Source organism: Homarus americanus, unplaced genomic scaffold, assembly GCF_018991925.1.
Source record: "Homarus americanus isolate GMGI-L3 unplaced genomic scaffold, GMGI_Hamer_2.0 scaffold57980, whole genome shotgun sequence".
Taxonomy (NCBI): Eukaryota; Metazoa; Arthropoda; class Malacostraca; order Decapoda; family Nephropidae; genus Homarus; species Homarus americanus.
The window spans coordinates 14,465,853-14,491,574 of NW_024716703.1; the positions used below are offsets into that span (position 1 = coordinate 14,465,853).

The window sequence follows — 25,722 nt, forward strand, 5'->3', positions numbered from 1 at the left end:
CTCTGACTTTGCTTGGTTCCTGGATCTGGCATACATCCTCCTGTCCTGCTTATCATTTGTCGTAACCCACGTCTCGAAATCTTCATTTTTTTTCTTGACTTTGCCAACCGCCGCATGGTTCATGTGTAGCGGTCTCCCTGTGTTCCTGGAGGCACTGGGTTTGTTCTTGGGTATATATTTATCTATTGAATAGTTTATTTCACTGGCTATGATATTCAGCAAATTATCTGCACTCTTATTCCTTAGTAAGTCAGGCCAGTGTATACTCCTCATCTCCTCCCTCTTCCTTTTGTAATTTCCTTTGTAATATTTAAACCTGGACCTGGTTTTGTCATGAACCAAGTAACAGTTAAAAATGAAGGACAAAGTTACATGGTGAGTGGTGCCAACTGGGGCTAGGTGTTCCAGATTTGTCACCGTACCCAACTCGAACTCGTTAGTTGTGATGAGGTCCAGCGGTTTTGATGTTTGCTCCCCTCTTTTAAGTGAGTCAGATCTTTAACATGTTGGAAAAGAAAATTGTCTCTATTTTCTATGAAAAGAGTGGCTGGATTATTTATGTCCTTTGGCATGGATTTATTTCTCCAGTCGATGTCTCCATAATTAAAGTCCCCCATGACAAGGAGGTGGCCAGGGTTCTGCACCTTTACACTGTCAATTAAGGCTCTTAAATTCCTCTAGTTTAATACGCTACAGTTTGGGGTTCTGTAGATACATCCCACAATGAGTAAGTTTCTCCTCTTTAGTTTAATTTTGCACCACTTTGATTCTTCGAACAGATCCTCTCCCCTCACCCTCACCTGGCAGGCTCTAAGGTCTTGCCTAGGATAGATAACCATACCCCTCTCCCTCTTGCAAATTTCTTGGGAAAGGTTTGTAAATGAGTCATATTCATCTATATTGAACTCACATTCCTCTGGTTTGATTCTCTTGTTTTTGTACAACAGTTCTACAACACCTACTATATCAGTAGTGTTTTGAACTCCACTCTCTTGTCAAGGAACTTGTCAGTATTACTTAGTGTACATGACTTTCAAGCCAGAAATTGTCCTTGGTAATGTTTCTGGTCTTGGTATTTTTTCCGGCCCCTCTCCATTCCCTGCAGCTGCCTCGTTTACTGTATCCCTTGTGTTTTGTGGGGTGGTCAGAGATGACAGTGTTTACATGGCACTTGCCTCCTCCTGATTGGGAGGTAGAACGGATTTAATCACTGTCCAATTGCCACCGCTCAACAACGAAGGCCAAGTGCCATCACACTTGGTACAGAGACACAACACGACATGACCCACACAACCCTGACGCAATATGAAAATTGTGAGGATCCACTAGTCTTGAAGTCTGTTTTTTCTGATTTTGTGAACACATTGACATGAAGATAGCAGTTGATTTAACAAAACTTTGTGTGTACAGTATATATAATACTATATACAGGTTGACCTTCGATTATCTTGCAATCACTGGTCCAGCACCACTTCTTGTCCAGGAGTTGGAAATTTCAAATTACCCAGGTAGGCAGGGTTCTTACGCTCACACTCTGCATTGTTTACTGAACCACTGCTTTTGTTTTCTTATTATCACTCTACCATGCTCCCTCCAAAATCTTTTATTTGCAATTAATATCTTTTATTGAATCCATCTATGTCTGCAAAGAAAGGAGCAAGTGGTAGTGGTGGCATAAAATGCAAACATTATTCCTTATCAATTCAAGAAAAGGTAGAACTTTTGAAAAGGAAAGGTATTTGCAGTTTTTTAAGTGTTCTTTAAGGGACAGTGGATGGTTATGGTCCTTGGCAACACTCATATGTTTCCCATAAGACATACAGTATGCAGTCATCCTTAATTTTCAGAATATTTTATACTGATTGACTTGTTAGCCAATTGGGCTATCAGTCATGTCTCTTTTATGCACTTTTGGCAAGTACAGTACTGGGCATGTACTGTTGTACTGTAATAACCTGCCAGAGAATGTTGTTATAGTAAGAATTGTGAACTGTTGTAATAACCTGTATAAGCACAAATGGTACATACCTGTATGCAGAGCTGTCCCAAGGGGGTGGTGAATCGGGCCGGCCGCCTCGGACCTCGCACTTTCTGGGTTAGTAATTATACAGCTCAAATGCAATAAATAAACTAGTAAAAGAAGGCTGTGCTGATTGGGAGCATTTTAGTGAAAGACTAAAATCTCATGAGTCATCAAATGAACACTTGTTCAACCTCAACCAAATGGATGGAAGTGAAAAGAAGGTTCCGTTCAATGAATACCATAGATACATGCATGTTACAAGACTTGAATAAAGAGAAGGAATGTTGGACAAGTCATTGAGTGTTGGAAATTCTCGCAATATTAACAAACCCAAGTTGTTTTCGGAACTTCGAGTACTCCGAGAACTCCACTCCTAATGAAACAAAAAATGCATTTCAAGTCCTTCAGTTTCTAAATTCTTTCAATGGTTCTTCCCCTAATGCAGAAATAGTGTACAGTGGTCCCTCGGTTAACGAACGGTTCGGTTAATGAAATTTCGGTTAACGAATTACCTTCCATAAGAATCTTCAATTCGGTTAACGAACAAAAATTTGATTAACGAAATCCTTACGAACATCACGTTTTGTTGTGAGCATCAGCTGATCAGCTGAAGGGCTAGTCTGCCAATTCAGTAATCTGTTCTATGTTTACATTCGTTTCCAGTGGAGTAAATATCAAGAAAGTTGTGCTCTTTAATGTTTTGCATGTTTTATATAAAAATTATTAGTCATTTTAACATTTATTTAACATATTGATAATATATGCAGTACAGGGAACTATTTTTTTGTGCGCCCATCAGATGCTTGACTCAGCCACAAGGCGTCAGTTGGACTCTGTTGACAGTGGAGTGAACATTTATTTTGTTGGTGTCTTGAATATTTTTGCATTTTTCATTGAAATTATTGGTCATTCTGAAATTTAGTGTACATATTGATAATATATAGTGCAGTGTTGATTTAAATAAAATAATTTTGAATTACACCTAGTGAATTTAAAATTTTATTGGTGAATTGAGGGGCATCAAGCATGGGTCCCTTGAAAGGTGATTTCTCCTCCATCCCCACTTTCTTCTCTTCTCCCTTCTCCTTCACCCCCACTTCTAATTCCCATCATCATCATCAACCAGGAACCTTCTACATACACACCTCAATGTAAGTGTACTTTACTGCATTTTTTTTTACTTTGTACAGTATGTACTTTTCTGTGAGCTGGAACCAATTACCCAATATCCCATTGAAACAATGTATTCGGTTAACAAAATTTTTGGTTAACGAACGACCCTTTGGAACGAATTGTGTTCGTTAACTGAGGGACCACTGTACAGTGATCCCTCGGTTAACGAACACCTCGGTTAACAAAATTTCGGTTAACGAATTACCTTCCATAAGATTCTTCACTTCGTTTAATGAAAAAATTTTGGTTAACGAATTCCTTACGAATTTTTCCCAACATGTTTTCACCTGCTCACCAGCTGTAGTATTAGTCCGCCAATACAGTACAGTGGGGTATGCTATAAGGAATCTAATTGGTTCTAGAACCTTGTTCGTTATAGCATTCGTTCGTTATAGGATTAATCCGTTCCAGGCCCCCAAATACAACCACTTAACACTGAAAAATATAATATAAAATTGTAAAAATTGTAAAAAAGTGCATAAATATGCATCTAAACCCCTGAAATAATGAGTATCATTAATACTTGTAATAAAAAAACAATAAATTAGTAAAAATAAATAAATAAATAAAACAAATAAATAAATAAATAATGTTCGTTGTAGGAGTTTCGTTCGTTATAGCATTCTCAATTTTATAGGTAAAACCGTTCGTTATAGGAATATTCGTAGTAGGATCCGTTCGTTATAGCATACCCCACTGTAATCGGTTTTAGGGCTTAAATTCGTTACCATTTGAGTAAATATCAAGGTTGTACTATTCAATAATTTTCCAAGTCGTATATTAAAATTTTTAGTCATTTTAACAATTATTTAACATCATTGAAGTACAGGGAACTAGTTTTTAGCGCACCAAACAGCCACTTGACTCACCCAGAATGGTGTCAGTGTGTGTCTCTGCTCAGTGGAGGAAGCATCTCTTGAACATAAACTATTTTTACATTTTTACAGTACAATACAATTATTGGTCATTCTGAAGTTAATTTTACATATTGACAATATATAATGCAGTGCAGTGTTGATTTAAAAAAAATAATCTTGAATTACACCAAGTGAACTAAAAATTTTAGGGTGAAATGGCAGCATTGGGTGACTTCTCTTCCACCCCAATGCCTTCTCTTCTCCCTTCTCCTCCACCCCCATTCTAATTCCCATCATCATCATCATCAACCAGGAGCCTTCTACATGCACACCTCAAAGTAAGTGTACTTTACTGCTTTTATTTTTAGTTTGTATGTAATTTTCAGTGAGCTGGAACCAATTACCCAAAATCCCATTGAAACAATGGTTTCGGTTAACGAACGACCTTCTGGAACGAATTGTGTTCGTTAACCAAGGGACCACTGTATAGGATTTTGCTGACAGTCACAGTGGCATCAGGGGAGCGAAGTTTTTCTAAGCATAAATTGATATAAAGCTATCTAAGGACAACTATGTCTTAAGAGAGGTTGAGTGGACTGGCTATGCTCTCTATCGAAATGGAACTGGTAGCAAGTTTGTGCTATCATGAACTGATAGAAGGGTTTACTCGATGAAAGCAAGGAAGGATAATTTTGAAAGTAGGCTGTTTCTGCTACTTCGCAAATGCTTTATGAGAAGTCATAGTAGACTAGTTTTCTCTTATTAACTATGATACCATGAAATTTATCAATATATCCACGGTGTCTTTTGGCATTTGTCTTGTTTATGTTACAAATCAATTTAAAACAATGCTTTATTTTCCATGTGTATGCATGCAATAATATCACCAGTTCTCAAATTTTATGCTTTTCTTGTGTATTTCCAAATCATATTTGCAGTATTTTAATGACCTCTCTAATAGTTATCCTATACAGTACTGTACTGTATGTCCTTGGGTCGCACATCTCTCTTTTTTTTTTCTTATTTTGTGTCGCAATTCTGTAAAATTACTCCCTGTATCTATTACTTTAATTTTGTAATTACAGTAGGCCCATCAAATTCGCGGGGGTTAGGTTCTCAAAATGGCCGGGAATCCCCAAATCCGCGAATAACATTTGCTTACCTGGGGGGGGGGGTGTTACATTTTTACTTGTGTATAAAGAAATGTATATTCCCTTTATGTGTTTGCCCTTAAGACAATTATTTTCTTTACCTGTATTGTATGTGTGTGTGTGTGTGTGTGTAGACACACACACACACACACACATACAAATAAATGATAATGGGAAAATACTCTCACAAACAATCAGAAACAATTGTGTATTAAAAATGTTGAGTCTACCCTCAAGTCTACTCCATGCTTTATTAATAATAAAGCACAGAGTAGACTTGAGGGTAGACTCAACATTTTTAATATACATTTGTTTCTGATTATTTGTGAGAGGATTTTCCCATTATTATTTATTTGTTTGTGTTTTGTGTGTAGTGTCTACACATACACACATATATACAATACAGGTAAAGGAAATTACTGTCTCTAGAACATATGTCTCCCTGTCCCGGCTGCAAAAATGCCAACAACTTTAAAACTACCCGCAGACATTCTTGGGTACATCCAGGGTGCCATCCATGAATAATAGAGGACCGCAAAATAAAAATCCGCGAATTATCCGGGTGTACTGTATTAAAATAATTTTGATATTTTTTTTTTATTTCACAACTTCATGCTATTGCTTTTGTATGTATGATTGGAGGCAGGCTGGTAGGATGACACCTAACATATTGCAGTTCGTGTTAAACCTGGAGTATTTTATCTAAAGTATCCAAATAATGATCAAAACATTTATTTTATTTGCCACACATTATATGAGAGTAAATGAGGAGAAATTGGACTATGCAGAATCTGGCTTGAGACAGAAACAAGTTCAGTTTACTCTACTGCTGGCACCACCCTCACACACTCACACAGACATATGAACACATGCTCAGGGCTCACACATCTTCCACCTACTGCTTTTCTTAAAAAATCTTTTATGACATTCAAAGCTTTCTTCCTTCTCAACAGCATATGCAGATGAAACGGATCTTCAAAATCGGACTGAGTTGCTTTTGTTATCAACCTCTGACGAAGCTATAGACTCATCGGTAACACCAGCCAGTCCTGATGTGCCACTTCTTCCAGAACAAGCTGCTTCATCCATTTCTGTTATTGACACCTTTGATCAATATGTCACAACAGTTGTGTAAGTCTGAATTTGGATTTTTACACCCCAGAAAGTTGAAGGTAATTGTAGCATGTAGAGTAACTCACTTGATTAACCCCTTCACCAAACACTATATCAGAGGGGATGGGTGAGGGAAGGGGGTATGAGTATGTGAGGGAGGAATTTATGTGTGTGTGTGTGCGCGCGCACACTCTCATTTAGCAGCCCACTGCCCACCCTGTGGTAGTCAGTCTCTTATCAAACAGGTAAACAAAACAGGTTGGCCTCTCAGGTAAGTGGCATTGTGAAACAGAGCACCAGATTTTGTTCCACCAAGTAATCCTAACATATTCTCAAACATAGGGTCTGATGTTTGATTACTATCATTAGAAATTGGCAAAATTCAAACTTCCTCATGGGGATAGTTCTTATAATGAACCTAATATAAAGTACTAAAAGAGTTACTAATGCTTGAACTTTGTCTTTTTAGAGGACTGGGGACATACTTCGGTTCAAGGGTTATGACAAAACATGGGATCCTCTTCAACAACCACTTGGCTAATATGCTGCCTCACCCGTCTACCCACCCAGAGGATGTCCCACACTCTCATGCTCGACCCCTCACCTCATACACTCCAGTAATTCTGACTAACACCAGACAGGTCAGTTACAATATTGTTACTGAAAACACTTTGATATTTTTTAAATTTTTTCTCTTTTGTTAAAACTGGAAGAATGTATGATTTTAGGCTTAGTGATCCTTTTTTTATCTATAAGATGACTAGAAATATCTGGTCGTGGACTCATTGCTTTGTAATATGTTTATTTTTGTTCAATCCAGAATGCGACGTCTAGCGCTATACCTTGGTATGTAAATACCTAGCATTTACTCGCCAGGCCAACATACAGGCAATTAAAACATCTAATAATGACTTAAATATGTAATATAAGGAGGAAACGTCGCTACCTGGCATTTAATTGCAATTCTCAAAACCCCCGCCCGCACCCTTCATCACACGCATTGCTACCGTCATCTTCTTGCTTGGTGAATCAGCTGTAACACACAATAAAAAAGGCTCTGCTGATTTGTGTTGTAATACAGATTGATAATCCCTTATCGGAAATCCTTGGGGCCAGAGGCATTTCGGATTTCGGAATTTTTCGGTTTTCAGAATGGTTTTTTTTTTTTTTTTAGCCTACCCGGGCACAAGTCACTGACCCACATTGGGGACTGGGTGGCGAAAATATAATAAAAATTATAATAACAATAACAATTCATAGGTCTAGGTCGTGTTTCTCACTTTTGATCTTTTTTTTCATTCTTGTATTTCTTTATTATTGTTATTTTATTATTACAGTCGACCCTCGTTAATTCGGACCCCTTTAATCCGGATTTCAGATAAATCGGACGAAATCTGAACTAAGCGAGGGACTGTCCGTATCAAATTTCTGGTTCTGGGATTGTCCCAGTTGCAATTGGGGTTGCAATTTCAAATTCTGTGTAATCACTAAGGATTAACTAAGTCTCTGGTGCACTCTAAGATTAAGAGAGAAAACGGAAGACTCAGGCGTCCTGAAGCGAGAGAAAACGGACTCCTATGACGGGGCACTCAAATAAACATACATACACATAGCTACATGTTTAGTGGACCTCTAAACGGGTAATAGTTTCGTTAGGTTGAAAAACATTTACCAGTAAACAATGGAAACGACGCAACACCAGCTGTAAGTGTCGGTACAGTTGCCAGGACAGATCTCTTGCGCCATCATAGCAAGCCCAAAGTAGCCAAATGCTTGGTATGGTAGCACAGGACGATGTAAACCAATGTATTCATTTTTTAAAGTTTATTTATAGATACATAAATTTTTTTTCATTACATTTGAAACATCAATCTTTGTTAATTAAATTTTAAACAAAAGAAAACTACGATACCGTATTTCTAAATACCGGGTATTTTCATTAAAATATTACATCACAAGTATATTTTATCTTAACTGTGACTGAATGAACATATTCTCAGAAATAAATATGGAAATGTAATATTTTTTGCTGAAATGACGTACGTATTACAGTGGAAAGTGGGATAAAATCATGACGAAAACAATGACTTGCGCTTTCTTTCGTTGTTCAAAAGATTTTACCGTAATCGCTTTTCGAATGGTTTTCAGTTAAAAAACTGTTGTATACAATAATATTCCCTCCTAATGGACTTGAATAAATACTACCTGCGTTTCAGTGTAAAGTGTCGTAACAATAAATGGTAAACAATTTGCCTTCGGCACTCGGTGTTTCAGGCACGGCGAGCCTCAGTTTATAGGACGTAGAGTGTTTTTACTGAAGGTTTTGTTGTTCCAATGCCCTCAAAAACTTGGGTCGACCTATAAACAAGGAATATCATAAATTAATGATTTTTGGGTAAAAAAATCAGGGTCGACCTATAAATGAGGGAGGGTTATAGACGAGTCCATACCAAATTTATGGTTCTGGGATTGTCCGATAGATGGGTCACGCGGCGGCCTTGTGTGCGTGAGTCACGCCAGTCATTGTTGACCTAGCGCCATATTCGAGTATCAGTGTTGTGATGCCCTGCAATTTTCGTTGATATTTCTGTGATTAGGGATCTTTCAGCCTTGTATTTTACATCTTGTCTTCAAGGGGGAGTAATACGCTGAAGAGGAAGTATGTGACCCTTTCTGTGAACCAGAAACTGGAACTTATAAGGAAGTTAGAGGCTGGTGCTTCGGTGGCTAGAGTTTGTGATGAGTTTGGTGTTAAAAAGCAAACAGTTTCGGACACACGCAAGGCTAAGGACAAACTCACTGCATTTTCTTTGAAATATTATGTTGATGCAACTTCTAAATCATCATCTGTTGGTGCAAGGAAGCTTATGAGAGTGGCAAAAGATACAAATCTTGAGGAGTCAGTGACGAAGTGGTTTGTGCAGCAACGATCCTGTGGTAATGTCGTCCGTGGTGTAGAAATACAAGCTGCTGCTGTTAAGCTAGCAAGTCATATGGGCATCGAGAATTTCGAAGCTAGTGACGGGTGGTTATGGCGATTTAGAAATCACCATGGAATGTGTCATCTACCAAAGGTAAATGAAATTAACATATTGTAATGTTTTATATAGCTAGTTATATGATGTTTACAGTACAGTATTTCCTGTATTTTTGTTACTGTGTATCATGTTCAGCGTACAGTGTATATACGGTACTATATTTCCTAACCTAACCTAACCTAAATCGGTTAATTCGGACAATCGGCTAAAACGGACACCCTTCCCCCCTATTATTCCGAATTAACGAGAGTCGACTGTACAGTGTTATTGTTATTGCTTTACACAAAAGGCTTCTACTTGTTTCATCACATCTGTTACCTTTGCTTCTGGTAGACTGACTGACTACTGATTGGTGTCCCAATGGAGACCTAACCAATCCAATTTCTGACATGGTATGAGATTTGATTTGACCTGGTTTATCTTTAATCCTAGGTTTTGAAATAGTACTAGTGTCCATTGGGTCGCCCTTTGACAATTTTCTTATGCCCTCCTTTGCAAGGATCTCTCTGGGGATGTTTGCCAGTTTTATAAACACTTTTGGCGCAATTGTCAGGCCGAATGGCATCACTGTGAATTGATAACTTAAATCCCCCACTGCGAACACTAGAAACTTTCAGTACCTGGGAGCAACAGGCACGTGATAACAGGCATCTTCGAGATCCACTATTGAGATCCAGGCATTGAGCGGAAGTAGATGCCTCAGATGATCGTAAGTGAGCATCTTGAAACTTCTTTTGGTAATGAACTCGTTCAGGAAGGAAATATCTAAAATTCACCTCAATTTGTCACTGCCTTTCTTGGGGACTGGGAATAGGCGAGACATGAAACATTTCTCTGACTACAACAGTTCTATTACACCTCTGTTTAACAGTTGAATTACAAATTCTGTGAGTAAGGGGGTTGGTTTTTTACCCCATTTTTGTAACACTAAGGGAGGGCGCCTCAACCAAGTCCATGTGTGGCCCCCTTTGATTGTCTTGTACGCCCATATGGAAGAAGTCCACCTGTTTTCCCAACCCCTTAGACGACCCAGCTGTCTGGCTTCATTGGAAGGGAGTGGTCGCTGATGTGGTGGAATAAGGTCTCCTTCCACTTCTGAACAAACGGTCACCCCTACTACGTCTTGAATTATTTCCTCCTTTAAAGTTTCCTCTAGGTTGATAACTGAACCTAGCAGCTGGTCCTGTTCCCCTGTTAGACCTTCCTCTTTAAAATTTCCGAAAAGTCTTAGAACTTCTGGGAACAGTAATATGAATAGCTTGCTCAACAGCTGATCTATACTTAACTAATGTTTGTTCATCAAACAAAGCAGGAGGAAGATGGGAAGAACATAGCAATAAATAAGCACTACCACTTGAAGCATTATTAGTGGCTTGCTTCCTTAGCTGGGCTTTTAGTTTTAGGGCTTTCAACAACATTTCCAAAAATGAGTTGCACAGGGAATATGGAATCCCTTGTATAGCAGCAGCAAAACAACTTAGCCAATAACTGACACATCATGATTGCAGACCAAATATCCGCTGCCAACTTCCTAAATTTGAACTCTTCAAGCAACAGTGCAGAAGCAACTGGTTTCAAATTTATTTCATAACTTATATCAACATATATGATGGAGGAGACCATGGAACTGTCCTTGGAGAACTAGTGTTGAGTGAGGAGCTACAAGGACTGGAGAGCTCAGCTCATACACTAAATACGAGGAAATATCCGTCAGTAGAGGATGTGAATTCAGTAGTAGTAGTTTCACCCAGGACCCAAGGGGACCATACTACATGCAATTATCAAAGATGTAGAGCCACTTGGTGTAAAGGCCTAGGACTTAGGGATAGAAATCCCTTACCAGGCTAATCAGGATCTTAATAAAGGAAAGTCAAGGACCATGGTTTTCTGAGGAATAACAAACAACCGTTAGAGATTGGCATCTCTTTACTATAAAAATATAACACAAAACTCTGACACCACTCAACAAACGTCAAATAATTACGGGAGTCAAACAATTAATGGAAGCAACAATTAAAGGAATCAAACAAATAATGGGAGTCAGCAATTAATGGATTCAAACAATTAAATGGAGTCAACAATTGATAGAATCGAACAATAAAGGGGAGTCAGCAATTAATGGAATCAAACAATGAACAAATATTTCCTACGGCAGTGGCCCTGGGGGAAGGTTCTGGAACACGGTGATGCACACTCAGGGTAACGAAACGTCCACTTCGACTCCACACTCAGCGACGTCTTGAAAAGGCAGGAGAACACCGGGGCACCGACGGAATGTGATGAACTGATGGTCGTGGTATGCGGTAGTGGTAGATGACCAGAGAGTTGGCAGTTGATAGGTGAAGGTCTGGGAACACAGCCCACGAGTCCAGGACCTATGATGAGATCACAGCCAGAATTTGACGGACAGCAGGGTAGCTAGATACTGACGGTATGGCGGCTGGGTTGAATCTGCCGGCGGCGGAGATAGTTGCTGCCGTTCTCACCTCCGTCCAACCACCCCAAGTGTCGTCTGCACCAGCAAACGAGCGAGTTAGCAGCGGAAACTAGCCGGAGGATCGTTTCCGCCCTTACACTTGGATTACCAAGTTAGATCCTCATTTGGCTTGCATAATTCGTAGCAGCTGTGTCTCAGACAACCTCTTTTCACCATTGGATTGTGCAGTTTGTTATGATCAAATTTTTTAAATTAATCAAGCTGCAGGAGATAAGAAAGAATTATTGAAGATCCAAATTAAAAATAGATGGAATAAGGCTTTAAGAGTTGATTTCTAAATGTAGAAAGTTTATACCAACTTGCTACTGCTAAGAAAAGTAGGTTATTGGATATTCAAGATAATGAGGCAGTAGGAAGATTACAAGAACCTCTACCTAGTCAGCCCAATTTTAGTGGATTCCAGGATCAGGAAGTTTGCTCTAATCATAGTGTTCAGTCACTAGAGCAGGGAGAACCTGTTGAGACTGACTTCATCCTGTCCTCATTTTGGCAACCACTTCCACCTGGGGCAAAAGTGTTGGTTACTATGAGTGGAAACAGGCTGCTATCGACTCACGCAGCTGATGGATAACGTTGAGTGTAAGGATGATTCAAACAGGCCTTGGGTGTAACATTGGTAAGATCTAAGTCTTCTTTGTTTTCAACCACATCCAAGTCTGTGGATTCCTTATTCAAGGTATTTTATGAAAATGTTTCTAAACTTCCTGATCTATCAGCACCTACAAAGAGACAGGAAGGCCAAGCAACTGTGGGTAATCATTCATTGTTTTTAGAAGGTGATACTACAATTTCTTGGCCTGATATTTGCCCCAAAATGATCTTTGAAATAGATGAAGTCTGGGCTAATATATTGAAAGACTTAACATTCATTCCCTCTGATAGGAATGCTCACAAGTTTAGTTTTTTGAAGTTCTAATTTAATGACGAAAAGAGTTCCTTATATGAACTTTCCTAGTAATTGTCGGCTCCAAAATATGCTGATATAAGTTATGAAATAAATTTGAAACCAGTTGCTTCTGCACTGTTGCTTGAAGAGTTCAAATTTAGGAAGTTGGCAGCGGATATTTGGTCTGCAATCATGATGTGTCAGTTATTGGCTAAGTTGTTTTGCTGCTGCTATACAAGGGATTCCATATTCCCTGTGCAACTCATTTTTGGAAATGTTGTTGAAAGCCCTAAAACTAAAAGCCCAGCTAAGGAAGCAAGCCACTAATAATGCTTCAAGTGGTAGTGCTTATTTATTGCTATGTTCTTCCCATCTTCCTCCTGCTTTGTTTGATGAACAAACATTAGTTAAGTATAGATCAGCTGTTGAGCAAGCTATTCATATTACTGTTCCCAGAAGTTCTAAGACTTTTCGGAAATTTTAAAGAGGAAGGTCTAACAGGGGAACAGGACCAGCTGCTAGGTTCAGTTATCAACCTAGAGGAAACTTTGAAGGAGGAAATAATTCAAGACGTAGTAGGGGTGACCGTTTGTTCAGAAGTGGAAGGAGACCTTATTCCACCACATCAGCGACCACTCCCTTCCAATGAAGCCAGACAGCTGGGTCGTCTAAGGGGTTGGGAAAACAGGTGGACTTCTTCCATATGGGCGTACAAGACAATCAAAGGGGGCCACACATGGACTTGGTTGAGGCGCCCTCCCTTAGTGTTACAAAAATGGGGTAAAAAACCAACCCCCTTACTCACAGAATTTGTAATTCAACTGTTAAACAGAGGTGTAATAGAACTGTTGTAGTCAGAGAAATGTTTCATGTCTCGCCTATTCCCAGTCTCCAAGAAAGGCAGTGACAAATTGAGGTGAATTTTAGATATTTCCTTCCTGAACGAGTTCATTACCAAAAGAAGTTTCAAGATGCTCACTTACGATCATCTGAGGCATCTACTTCCGCTCAATGCCTGGATCTCAATAGTGGATCTCGAAGATGCCTGTTATCACGTGCCTGTTGCTCCCAGGTACTGAAAGTTTCTAGTGTTCGCAGTGGGGGATTTAAGTTATCAATTCACAGTGATGCCATTCGGCCTGACAATTGCGCCAAAAGTGTTTATAAAACTGGCAAACATCCCCAGAGAGATCCTTGCAAAGGAGGGCATAAGAAAATTGTCAAAGGGCGACCCAATGGACACTAGTACTATTTCAAAACCTAGGATTAAAGATAAACCAGGTCAAATCAAATCTCATACCATGTCAGAAATTGGATTGGTTAGGTCTCCATTGGGACACCAATCAGTAGTCAGTCAGTCTACCAGAAGCAAAGGTAACAGATGTGATGAAACAAGTAGAAGCCTTTTGTGTAAAGCAAGAGGTTTCTTGGCATGATTGGGAAAAACTACTGGGTCTGTTGAATTTTGCCCCCATAGTGGTTTCTTTGGGCACATTAAGGAAGAAGCAACTAACTCGTCTGGGGTCGAAGTTGCTTCACAGAAACATCAATATTGCTTCTTCTCTCCCTATTCAGATCAAGAATCATCTGTCATGGTGGACAAATTTGGACAATCTAATCAGTTCATCTCAAACAGACTTGGTCATTTGTACGGACGCGTCCGAGATAGGATGGGGATACCATTCCTCAAAAGGAGAGTTCCGTCAAGAGAAGTGGAGCAACTCCCTTTGGGAAAAAAACATAAACATAAAAGAATTAGCAGTACCGGGTAGTCCTATTCTTTTTGTTGGTAAACCCAAATTTCAAAAACATGATGATTCTGTATGCCATGGACAATAGAGCGCCAGTGTTTTGTCTCAATTATCAAGGCTCAACCAGATCTTGGCCCCTTCTCAAACTGTCAAACAAATTTTTCAAAGTTTGTGTAACACAAACACTTTACCTCAAAGCAACTCACATACCGGGAGTACAAAAAATTTGGGCAGATGCGTTGTCCCATCTCAGGCTAGTATCGACGGAAACAGAATGGTCCCTAAAGATATCAAAGTGGGGTTTTAATATTAATTTGAACCAAAGAATTTATCAAATGCTCAGATCGTCCTTTTTCATTCAGAGACCCCCTCGGCCTAAGAGAATCCCACCTTGTCTCTAGATAAAATTACTAAATTTCTTATGGGGGCTAATTACAATATAAACCTGAACCGGGACAGATTGCTCCAGAAGGCAGCCTTCCTTCTAGCAATAGCCACAGGTATGAGGAATATGTCACCATTTTTCCTACAGAGATCCTAAAAAAAAATGGAAGGGGGGATTTTCAAGCTCAACCTATCAGGATAAAATGGCTCATGGAAGAGACAAGGGTTCCTCATATATTATGCCTAGTTAAGAATCTTCAAGAATGGTTAACCAGATTCCCTAATCAAGACCCCTATGTATTCTTATCACCGGATGGTAAGAAATCGTCTCCTCGTCAAATGACAAAATATTTATCTCAGTTAGTGAGTCAAGCAGACCCTTTCAAAAAAATCTGACACATGACACCAAGAAGTATGCAGGGCCTGTGGTCTTTCTGCGGCATATGAGCCTCTGTCAGATCAAAGAAGTGGGCTTTTGGAAATCTTCAAAACTTTGCAAAACAGCTATCTTCATCTATCTCTGAAAGATGCTTCACATGTAGTGGTAATCTCCACAACCAGGAACCTTCTTCCTCATCAGAATAAAGTGAGTATCCTAATTGGGATATGTAAATTAACATTTTTACCTTACGGTAAATTTTCCTAATATTGGAAAATATTCCAAAAAGTTTATACAGTAATACCCCGATTTACGCGGTCAATTGAACCCACAGACGTCCGCGTAAGGCGAGAAACGCGTAAATGGAATAACAGAACATATGGGATTAATTGAAATAGACACTGGGCCGACTCCCAAACTCCACTTTTTCCGACACAATACAGACACAATACAGTGATCCCTCGGTTAACGAGCGCCTCGGTTAACGAAATTTCGGTTAACGATTTTCCTTCCATAAGATTCTTAACTTCGGTTTACGAGCAATCCCTCGATTAACGAGTTTTTACGAGCCGACTTCAACATGTTTTCGCTTGCATTTGGCTGTCCACCAGCTGTAGTATTAGTCCGCCAATACAGTAATCGGGTTTAGGGCTTAAATTCCTTACTATTTTAGTAAATATCAAGAAGTTTATACTATTCAATAATTTTAAAAGTTTAATATTAACTTTTTTAGTCATTTTAGCAATTATTGAACATAATTGAAGGTAAAGAAACTAGTTTCTGGTGTGCCATCCAGCCTGTTAACACACCAGACAGGCATTAGTCTCTCTCTGTTTTCAGTGGAGGTAACATCTTGCTTGAGACTCTCTTCAACTAAACGCTTTTTTTCTGTGTTTCCAAGCAAATTATTGGTCATTTTGAAATTTATTTTACATATTGACAATATATAATGCAGTGCAGTGTTGATTTAAAGAAAATAATCTTGAATTACACCAAGAGAACTAAAATTTTATGGGTGAGATGGTGCCATGGGTTGACTTCTCTTCCACCCCAATGCCTTTTCTTCTCCCTTCTCCTCCACCCCCATTCTAATTCCCATCATCATCATCATATCCAGGAGCCTTCTACATACACACCTCAAAGTAAGTGTACTTTTCTACCTTTTTGGTTGAATTTAGGCAATTTTCGGTGAGCTGGAACCAATTACCCAAAAACCCATTGAAACAATGGTTTCGGTTAACGAGTTTTTCGGTTAACGAGCAACCTGCTGGAACGGATTGTGCTCGTTAACCGAGGGACCACTGTACCTATGTTATAGTAAAAATAACATCTTATTTTTATATACTTATACAGAGGTCCCCCGGGCTACAAACAAGTTCCGTTCCTGAGGACATTCTTAAGTCGGAAATGTATGTAAGTCGGAGCACATACCTTGTGTGCACTAGTATATCATAGCGTAAGTCCTTTTATACCTCTCGAATCACTTAATTTAAGAGAAAAGAAATAATTGAATGACAAAATACAATAAAGGAAACTAAAAATTAAAGTTTAACACTTACATTGAAACCTGGGGGCTGGCTTGCATGTGGAGATGGGCATTTGTAGGAGTGACAGAGACTTTATTGGGACAAAACTGAAGATGGTGATGATGGTGTAGATGTTAATATGATTGGTTCTGAAGAGTCTGGTGAGATAGAATTAACTGCTTCTGGAGTTGCTGGGAGTTGTTCTGTAGATGCTGCAGAGGTTGATGGGACTGGTTCTGTAGATGCTGTAGAGCATTGGTGGCCAAAACTTGGCTCGCAAAAAATATCTTGGCTGAACTCCTTTTTTGCACCATGATCAACATAAAGGGTACTGGTAATTACATTTTTCTTAAAGCTTTTTATTTATATAATGAGAGGCCACAGGATTAAAACATAAGTTAAATATTCAAGGTGAGTAAAAGTATTTAAGAATTTAAACCTTAATTTTAATGCTTGAATTTAGTCAGGTGTCATTCATCAGTGCTGAGTCAGGTCGGTAAATTTCAGGTCGGATTACAGAGGAAAGTCGGAGGGGGGTCAGGGCAGGGGACCCAGCCACATGACACATTATCGCAGTGTAACAGGATGTTAAACTGTCCAGGTCTAACTGGTACGCTCCAGATACAAGTTGTGTTTACTGTTCAGAAAAAAATAAGTAGCTTTTGAATTCTGTAAAATTTATTTGATAGCTGTGTTTGTGAAAATTCTGTGAAGGGAGATGGTATCGTCTAATTGTAAGACTTGAAAGTATGAAGAAGAAAACATTAATTTTAAGCCAGAGTGGAAGGATGATTTTACATTCACCATTAAAGGAGGTAAACCTTTGTTCCTTATCTGCAATGCGTCACTCACTCACTACAAAGCTAGCCAGTAACTTGAAACACCACTATGATACTAATCACCAAAAAAAATATATATATATATACCCCCTGTATATTATCCACCTCATTCGGAATTACGGAAAACAAGCTTTGTGAGGTGGTATCTGATAAACATATCTCTAATATTATTGGTTTGTTTGTTTTTCTTTTATATTTTCCTCCAAGTTTTGACCAAAGGTTTACTAAGACATATATATAATTAAAAATATTTTCAAATTTTTTCCTTCAATAATCCCATTTAATATTTTCTAAGGCGTGCCCGAAGTTCATTACGTATTAAACATGCTCAGCACCGTTAAAACAAACATCAGTCAAAATTTTTATAACATATGGTATATATTTGTACTCCTGATTATTGAAACATAAAATTTAACAATTTAAAAACTACATACACTAGTAAATATTACTGCGTACATGTATTTCTTAGTAATATTTGCACATAATACTTGTAGTAGAATGTGTATGTAACTAAAAACATGTGTATATTTTCTTCATGTCTTGCGGCTCTCAAATATCTCAAGATTATCATGTGTGGCTCTTAGGTTAAGCAAGTATGACCACCCCTGCTGCAGAGGTTATGGGACTAGTTTTGGTTGCCTTACGACTTTCTTACAAAACTTTTCAAGGGATGGTTGAACTGAAACTTTCTTCTTTTCATCATAAATCTTTCTGTAGCATCGTAAATATTCAGTACCGGTAATAGTAATATCTCCATTAGCTGGAATCCCTCAAACCAGAACTCTCCAGTAGCCGGAATTCAAATTTTCTCGGATAATCGTTCCCAAGGCCAGAATCTTCCGAAAAATTGCGTCTTTTGGAACGATTTTTTGAGGGCACATTTTCTGGAAAATTCCAAGAAAATTTTCCCAGTACCCAGAGAATTTCAGAAAATTCCAGGGATGGGGGGACACCTTCCAAAATTCCTTTCGTCTCACCCTCTTTTCGTTCTGTTGCCCTGATAGCTTGAGCAAATGTCCTGAGGTAATATGCTTTAAATGAAGCAATAACTCCTGGTCCATAGGTTGTAAAACAGATGTTGTGTTTGGAGGTAGGAACACAACCTTAATAACATCTAAAAATGCAGGATAACCAGGTGCATTGTCAAGTACCAATAAAATTGTGAAAGATATTGACTTTGAAACTCAATACAGTCAACCCAAACTTTACGTGGTCCCACATTCCACGTTTACACGGTACCCTGCCGAAACCAGAATGCTCACATTCCGCGGTGCGTGTACCCCTTTACGCGGAGAGCGGCTGGCGAGCCGCGCCATTTTTGGATCCAAACCTCCCGCCATCCGCCATGTTGTGTAAGCGGCGCGAGCAGGGTGCGCACAAGGTCGCCCAGTCATAGTGATAATTATAGAGAGGATATGGACTTATATGGACTTTGAGGGGTTTGACAAAGAGGCCCTGCAAGCCTCTGTGGTGGATAGTGATACAATTGATACAGGTGAGGGCCAATAATCTGCCCTCTGCCTCGGAACCCGTGTGCCCAGCCATCTTTTCTACTAATGTAAGTGTTAAAAAACCTAATATTATTGATATTTCTCTTAATTATTAATTGTGTGTGCATACCATCATAAAATTAAGAAGTTATTTTTACTACAACAATACAACATAGTTGTGTGTCGTCAAAAAGTGGAGTTTGGGGGTCGGCCCGGTCTCTATTTCAATTAATCCCATATGTTATGTTGTTCACTTTACGCGTTTCTCACTTTCCGCGGTACCCTGTGGGTTGTATTAACCGCGTAAAGTGAGGGTTGACTGTATTGCTCCATTTCAGGCACAAAATGATTTAGGTACCAGTCTTCAAAAAGGGCTAATGTCACCTAAGCTGCCTTCCAGATAACTGGAAGTGCTGCCTTGAAAACACCATTCACAGCTCTAGGATTTTCTGACTGGTAGACAAGCAAAGGTTTTAGTTTGTAGTCCCCAGCAGTTAGGTCAACTCTCCTTGGCAGCTTTATGCCCTTGTGCTGTTTTTTTCATGTTTTGAAAGGTACGTGCGTACGGGCATCCTTTTCCCAAATAAATCAGTCTCATTGATATTAAAAACTTGCTCAGCACAATACTGTAACCTCCTTCTTCAATTATCTTGGCTAAAGCAGCAGGAAATTCACTTGTTGCAGCTCTATCCACTTTAGCTGCTTCACCTTGCACTTTAATGTGATGTAAGTTTGCCCTTGCCTTGAGCTGGTTAAAACAACCCCTACTAGCAACATAATCTTCCCCATCACTTTCACGACTATGATTAATAAATAATAATAATAATAATAATTAACGGTTTATTGAAAGAGCTTGGCAGCCAGAAGGCTGAAAATATACAGTTACATATTTGGGGAATGGGTTTCGAATTACAAATAATATACAAGTAACATAAGTGACACAAATAAGACATATAATAACTAGATGGGGAAAAGCTCAAACTACAGTTCATTTCAACATAGTGACAGTGCAAGGAGTAGTGTTTACTGGGAGTGAATACACTGGTTTATTACAAGTTATTGATAATTTTTACAATGGTTGGGACTGGGCTGTTCTTATAGCGATCAGTTCGTGCACGTATGGGCTGGATGCGGTTGTGGTGTCGAACAGCAATTCTCGGACTAGGGATCATAGGTGGTAGTAGGAGCCGGTGTCGAGGATGGTGTAGAAGCTTCTTACCAAATTTGCAGATGAGGTCGTGGTGATGGTCAGTGAGAGTCGAAAGGGTCAGTGTGTTGAGCGCTTCTTGATATGTGGAGTAGCCTTCAAGTCTGCATGCAAGCTTCTCTCTTTTTCCTGAATAAAGGCTAGACTTAAAGGCAAATGCCATTGATTTTAATTTTCCACCCATATCACTAACAATCTTTCCATTTCAGTTAATAATCCACTTCTTTGTTTTATCACAGTTGAGTGCATTGGTGTAGATCCTTTAACCCTTTGGATGCGGCATGCGGGTAAACCCGCCCAAAATATTATATTAATTAAATGCGACAAGCGGGGATATCCCACGGCCTTGAAAAAACTTCCCCAAATGAGACGACATGCAGACATATTATGTATTGAGGTATAGGAGTATTTCCTGAATGCAATATAGCTTATTTTTGTACTATTTTGTTTGATATTATCTGAATATGTAATACATATCTAAATTTGCTGTTTAGTAACCAAATTGATTAAATATATTTGCCATATACCAGACATTGATGTATACCAATTTCCTGCATTTTTGGGTATAAATGTCATTTTTTCTCTAAATTTGCACACATATGTGAATTTTTGTTCCAGATTTGGAAAATATACTAAAAGTTCTCTAGGAAAAACATATAGAAAATGTGATTATATGAAATTCATTTTTGGCAGGATAATTGACACTTTTCAGGAACCGGCGCGAAATTTAATTACGCACCTAAAGGGTTAACATGTTCAAGAATTTTCTCTTTCAAAATTGTTCCGACCGTTGACTGACTGAAGCCCAACGCTTTACCAATGGCTGAGGGTGTTTCGCCTTTTTCATCATAATGTTTACCGGTAATTACAGCATACTGGTACTCTTGATTTAAGAGAATCTGATATAACAAACTCTCGATTTAGTGGAAGGAATTTTTTCCATTATTTTTCGTTCGATTTAGTGAATTAGTTCACTAAATCAAGATTATTTCCTTTAATATGCTTATACCTACAGAGACTCAGATAGTAGAACCATTAGAAACTTTTTTTTTTTTTTTACGGGGAATAGCCCACCCGTGCACAGGTCATCGACCCACAGTGGATCTAGGGGGCATAAGAGTAAAAAAGAAATTTAAAATAAAAATAGAAAAGAAAAGACTTAATCTACACCACAAAGATGCCAGAAAACCAGCTTTTTGAAGTGAGACAGATTGTAAGAGTATGGAAACACAGAAGAAGGCAGAGCATTCCACAGTTTGGCTGTGTGAGGAAAGAAGGATGTACCATAACGGTCATTCTATCTATTGCGACCGACATCCACAGAGAAACGGTGGGCACTGCGGAGTGCGGGTAAGACGAGTGTTACGAGCCCACGGCCTTGCCGGCGGTACACAGGATGCCAAATCCATCAAATATTGTCCGTTAAAGTGTCTGTAAAAGAGAGAGATTGAAGTAACATTGCTGTGAAGAGAAAGGGAAGAGAGATTATCAACTAAAAGAGGAGAGTTAATAAGAAAAAATTCCTTTGATTCCAGCTATCTAACAGTTGGACAGAAGAAGGGCCACCCCAGATATGAGAGAAGTACTCCAAGTTAGGACAAATGAATCCCTTATATATTTGAAGCACCTGCTCAGGAGTGAAGTAGCTATGGCATCTGTACAGTATTCCCAGCTTTAGGGAGGCAGCTTTCTGAGACTTCTGAGAGACTTTTGGCATGATGTCTAAGCACAATAGTTAGTTGACTGAGAGTTAACAGTGAGCAACACATGTGGTGGCGGCAGAACACAGACTGAGCTGATGTAAACAAACCCCACATGCCAAGTGGCGCATTTGGCACAATTTGATGGAATCACGCTCAATTTAGTGAACTAGATCGCTAAATTGAGCGAAAATAACGGAAATTCGATTTAGATGAAATTTTGCTTTAATGGAAAGGGGTGGCTCAAATTAGTTCGTTAAATCGAGAAAATACTATACATCAACTTTCACTTCCATTGTAATTGTTTTCCTTTTCTTGGATACACTACTATCACTTGCATCAGGTCTGCTTTTGGGAGCCATGATGAGGGCCAAAAAAGAGAGTTAATAAGCAAAAATAAAACAACAGTTTGCACTTAATCACGGACGTTAACGAGGTGAGGGTAAAGCGTACTGATACTCCCTCAAGGCTGGGCGACACATCACTCTCCACGTGCCGCTCTGCCGCGCCTCTACGCCACACAAACTAGTTATCGTACGTACATACTATGAACCAGTTGTACTTATGTCGGATTCTTAAAATAATTAACCTTCTGGGACCTCGTTCGTATCGTTGGGTGTTCGTAAGTCAGATGTTTGTAAGTCGGGGACCCCCTGTATACAGTATGTATAACCCCTTTTTTATACTGTACTAATGTAATCGACACACAACTTCACAGTTCAATATGCCACTCCTTAGTAAGACCAAAATCTTGAATTTTTCTTCAAAAGTTCTCATGGTATGAGCTCTTCTCTTTTTCTATCCCTCATCACCACAAGCACTGCCACTAATTTTCTCTTAGGGGCCATGATTGTGGTAAAATTCACCAGTAATTAAAAACTTTATGACCACGAATGCCTGGGAGATGCTCATAGAACCAGTGCGAGAGAGAGAAGGACACCTTCGCAATAATTTAACCTACAGTACAGTGGTCCCTTGGTTAACGAAATTTCGGTTAACAAATTACTTTCCATAAGAATCTTCAATTCGGCTAACGAACAAAAATTTGATTAATGAAATCCTTACGAACATCACGTTTTGTTGTGAGCATCAGCTGATCAGCTGATGGGCTAGTCTGCCAATTCAGTAATCTGTTCAGGGAACTAGTTTTTTGTGCGCCCATCAGCAGCTTGACTCAGCCACAAGACGTCAGTTGGGCTCTGTTGACAGTGGAGCGAGCATCTATTTTGTTGGTGTCTTGAATATTTAAGCATTTTTCATTGAAATTATTGGTCATTCTGAAATTTAGTTAACATATTGATAATATATAGCGCTGTGTAGGGTTGATTTAAAGAAAATAATCTTGAATTACACCTAGTGAACTTAAAATTTTTTTGGTGAAATGACTGCATCAAGCATGGGTCCCCTGAAAGGTGATTTCTCCTCCATCCCCACTTCGTTCTCTTCTCCCTTCTCCTCCACCCCCACTTCTAATTCCCATCATCATCATCATTAACCAGGAACCTTCTACATACACATCTCAAAGTAAGTGTACTTTACTGTATTTTATTTATTTTTTTACTTTGTATGTATTTTTCGGTGAGCTGGAACCAATTACCCAATATTCCATTGAAACAATGGATTCGGTTAACGAACGACCTTCTGGAACGAATTGCGTTCGTGAACCGAGGGACCACTATATTCTAAGAACACTTTCAAACCATCCTCTTGAGGACATGACACATTTCAGCCAGGCAATTACCCAATTGACATGTATAGCTGCTCCCGCTCTGCACTGTGTGTATGCCATGACGTCACATAGGGAGAGGGAGAGTGTGGCTGCGTGGCGAGTCAGCGATGCAGTTACAGCTCACTGCCTCAATACATAGGTTTACTTCCCACTATTACACACCCATGCTTTTCATTTTTCTTATTTTATAGTATTATATTATAAGTGATATTCCCGTTAGCCAGAACAATTGGTACAGAGCACTTCTGGGAATGAGAGATTTCCGGGTAACGAGATGACTCTCTCAAAGCCGAAAAAATATCCCTCATCCCCATAATTTTCAAGGTAACAGAAAAATTTTCTTGGAAGTTCCAGAAATTGCCCATTGCATCATCTCTCGAACCCGGAAAAATATCCCTCATCCCCGGAATTTTCCGGGTATCGGGAAAATTTTCTCTGAATTTTCCGGATAATGTGCCCCTCGGTAAATCGTTCCCAAAGCCGGAATTTTCCGGAAAATTATAGCTTTGGGACAGATTTTCCGAGAAAATTTATATTCCGGCTATTGGAGAGTTCTGGGTTTGAGGGATACCGGCTAACGGAGATATTACTGTATTTTCTTTATTTCTAAGCCACATTAGAGTATTGTAATACAATAAAAAAAATTCTAGTGAACCTGGACAAGCTAGTTAACCCTTTGGATGCGACATGCGGGTAAACCCGCCCAAAATATTATATTAATTAAATGCGACAAGCGGGGATATCCCACGGCCTTGAAAAAACTTCCCCAAATGAGACGACATGCGGACATATTATGTATTGAGGTATAGGAGTATTTCCTGAATGCAATATAGCTTATTTTTGTACTATTTTGTTTGATATTATCTGAATATGTAATACATATCTAAATTTGCTGTTTAGTAACCAAATTGATTAAATTTATTTGCCATATACCAGACATTGATTTATACCAATTTCCTGCATTTTTGGGTATAAATGTCATTTTTTTCTCTAAAATTTGCACACATATGTGAATTTTTGTTCCAGATTTGGAAAATATACTAAAAGTTCTCTAGGAAAAACATATAGAAAATGTGATTATATGAAATTCATTTTTGGCAGGATAATTGACACTTTTCAGGAACCGGCGCGAAATTTAATTACGCACCTAAAGAGTTAAAGATGCTGGGTGGGTTGACACACATGTGAGCCAAGCATAAGGACAGTTCAGGAGGTCAAACAAGTACAGTGGTCCCTCGGTTAACGAACACAATCCGTTCCAGCAGGTTGTTCGTTAACCGAAAAATTCGTTAACCGAAACCATTGTTTCAATGGGTTTTTGAGTAATTGGTTCCAGCTCACCGAAAACTGCCTAAATTCAACAAAAATGGTAGAAAAGTTCACTTACTTTGAGGTGTGTATGTAGAAGGCTCCTGGATGATGATGATGATGATGGGAATTAGAATGGGGGTGGAGGAGAAGGAAGAAGAGAAGGCATTGCGGTGGAAGAGAAGTCACCCCATGGCACCATTTCACCCGTAAAATTTTAGTTCTCTTGGTGTATTTCAAGATTATTTTCTTTAAATCAACACTGCACTGCATTATATATTGTCAATATGTAAAATATATTTCAAAATGACCAATAATTTGCTTGGAAACACAGAAAAAAAGCATTTAGTTGAAGAGAGTCTCAAGCAAGATGTTACCTCCAGTGAAAACAGAGAGAGACTAACGCCTGTTTGCTGTGTTAAGAGGCTGGATGGCACACCAGAAACTAGTTTCTTTACCTTCAATTATGTTCAATAATTGTTAAAATGACTAAAAATTTGAATATTAAACTTTTAAAATTATTGAATAGTATAAACTTCTTGATATCTACTAAAATAGTAAGGAATTTAATCCCTAGAACCGATTAATGTATTGGCGGACTAATACTAAAGCTGGTTGACCGGTCAGTGCAAGCGAAAACATGTTGAGGTCGGTTCGTAAGAAATTCGTTA

The 25,722-nt window shown here is 38.9% G+C and overlaps 1 protein-coding gene across 1 annotated transcript in view; it reads left to right on the forward strand.

Moving 5' to 3' along the window:
* Positions 1-25,722, forward strand: part of LOC121858300 (glutathione hydrolase 7-like) — a gene marked incomplete at its 5' end in the record, with an annotated part of 52,422 nt that overhangs the window by 17,598 nt on the left and 9,102 nt on the right. The window contains 2 exon segments of the mRNA XM_042354627.1: positions 6,158-6,335; positions 6,787-6,958. Of these exon segments, the coding sequence (XP_042210561.1) occupies positions 6,158-6,335; positions 6,787-6,958 (350 nt within the window).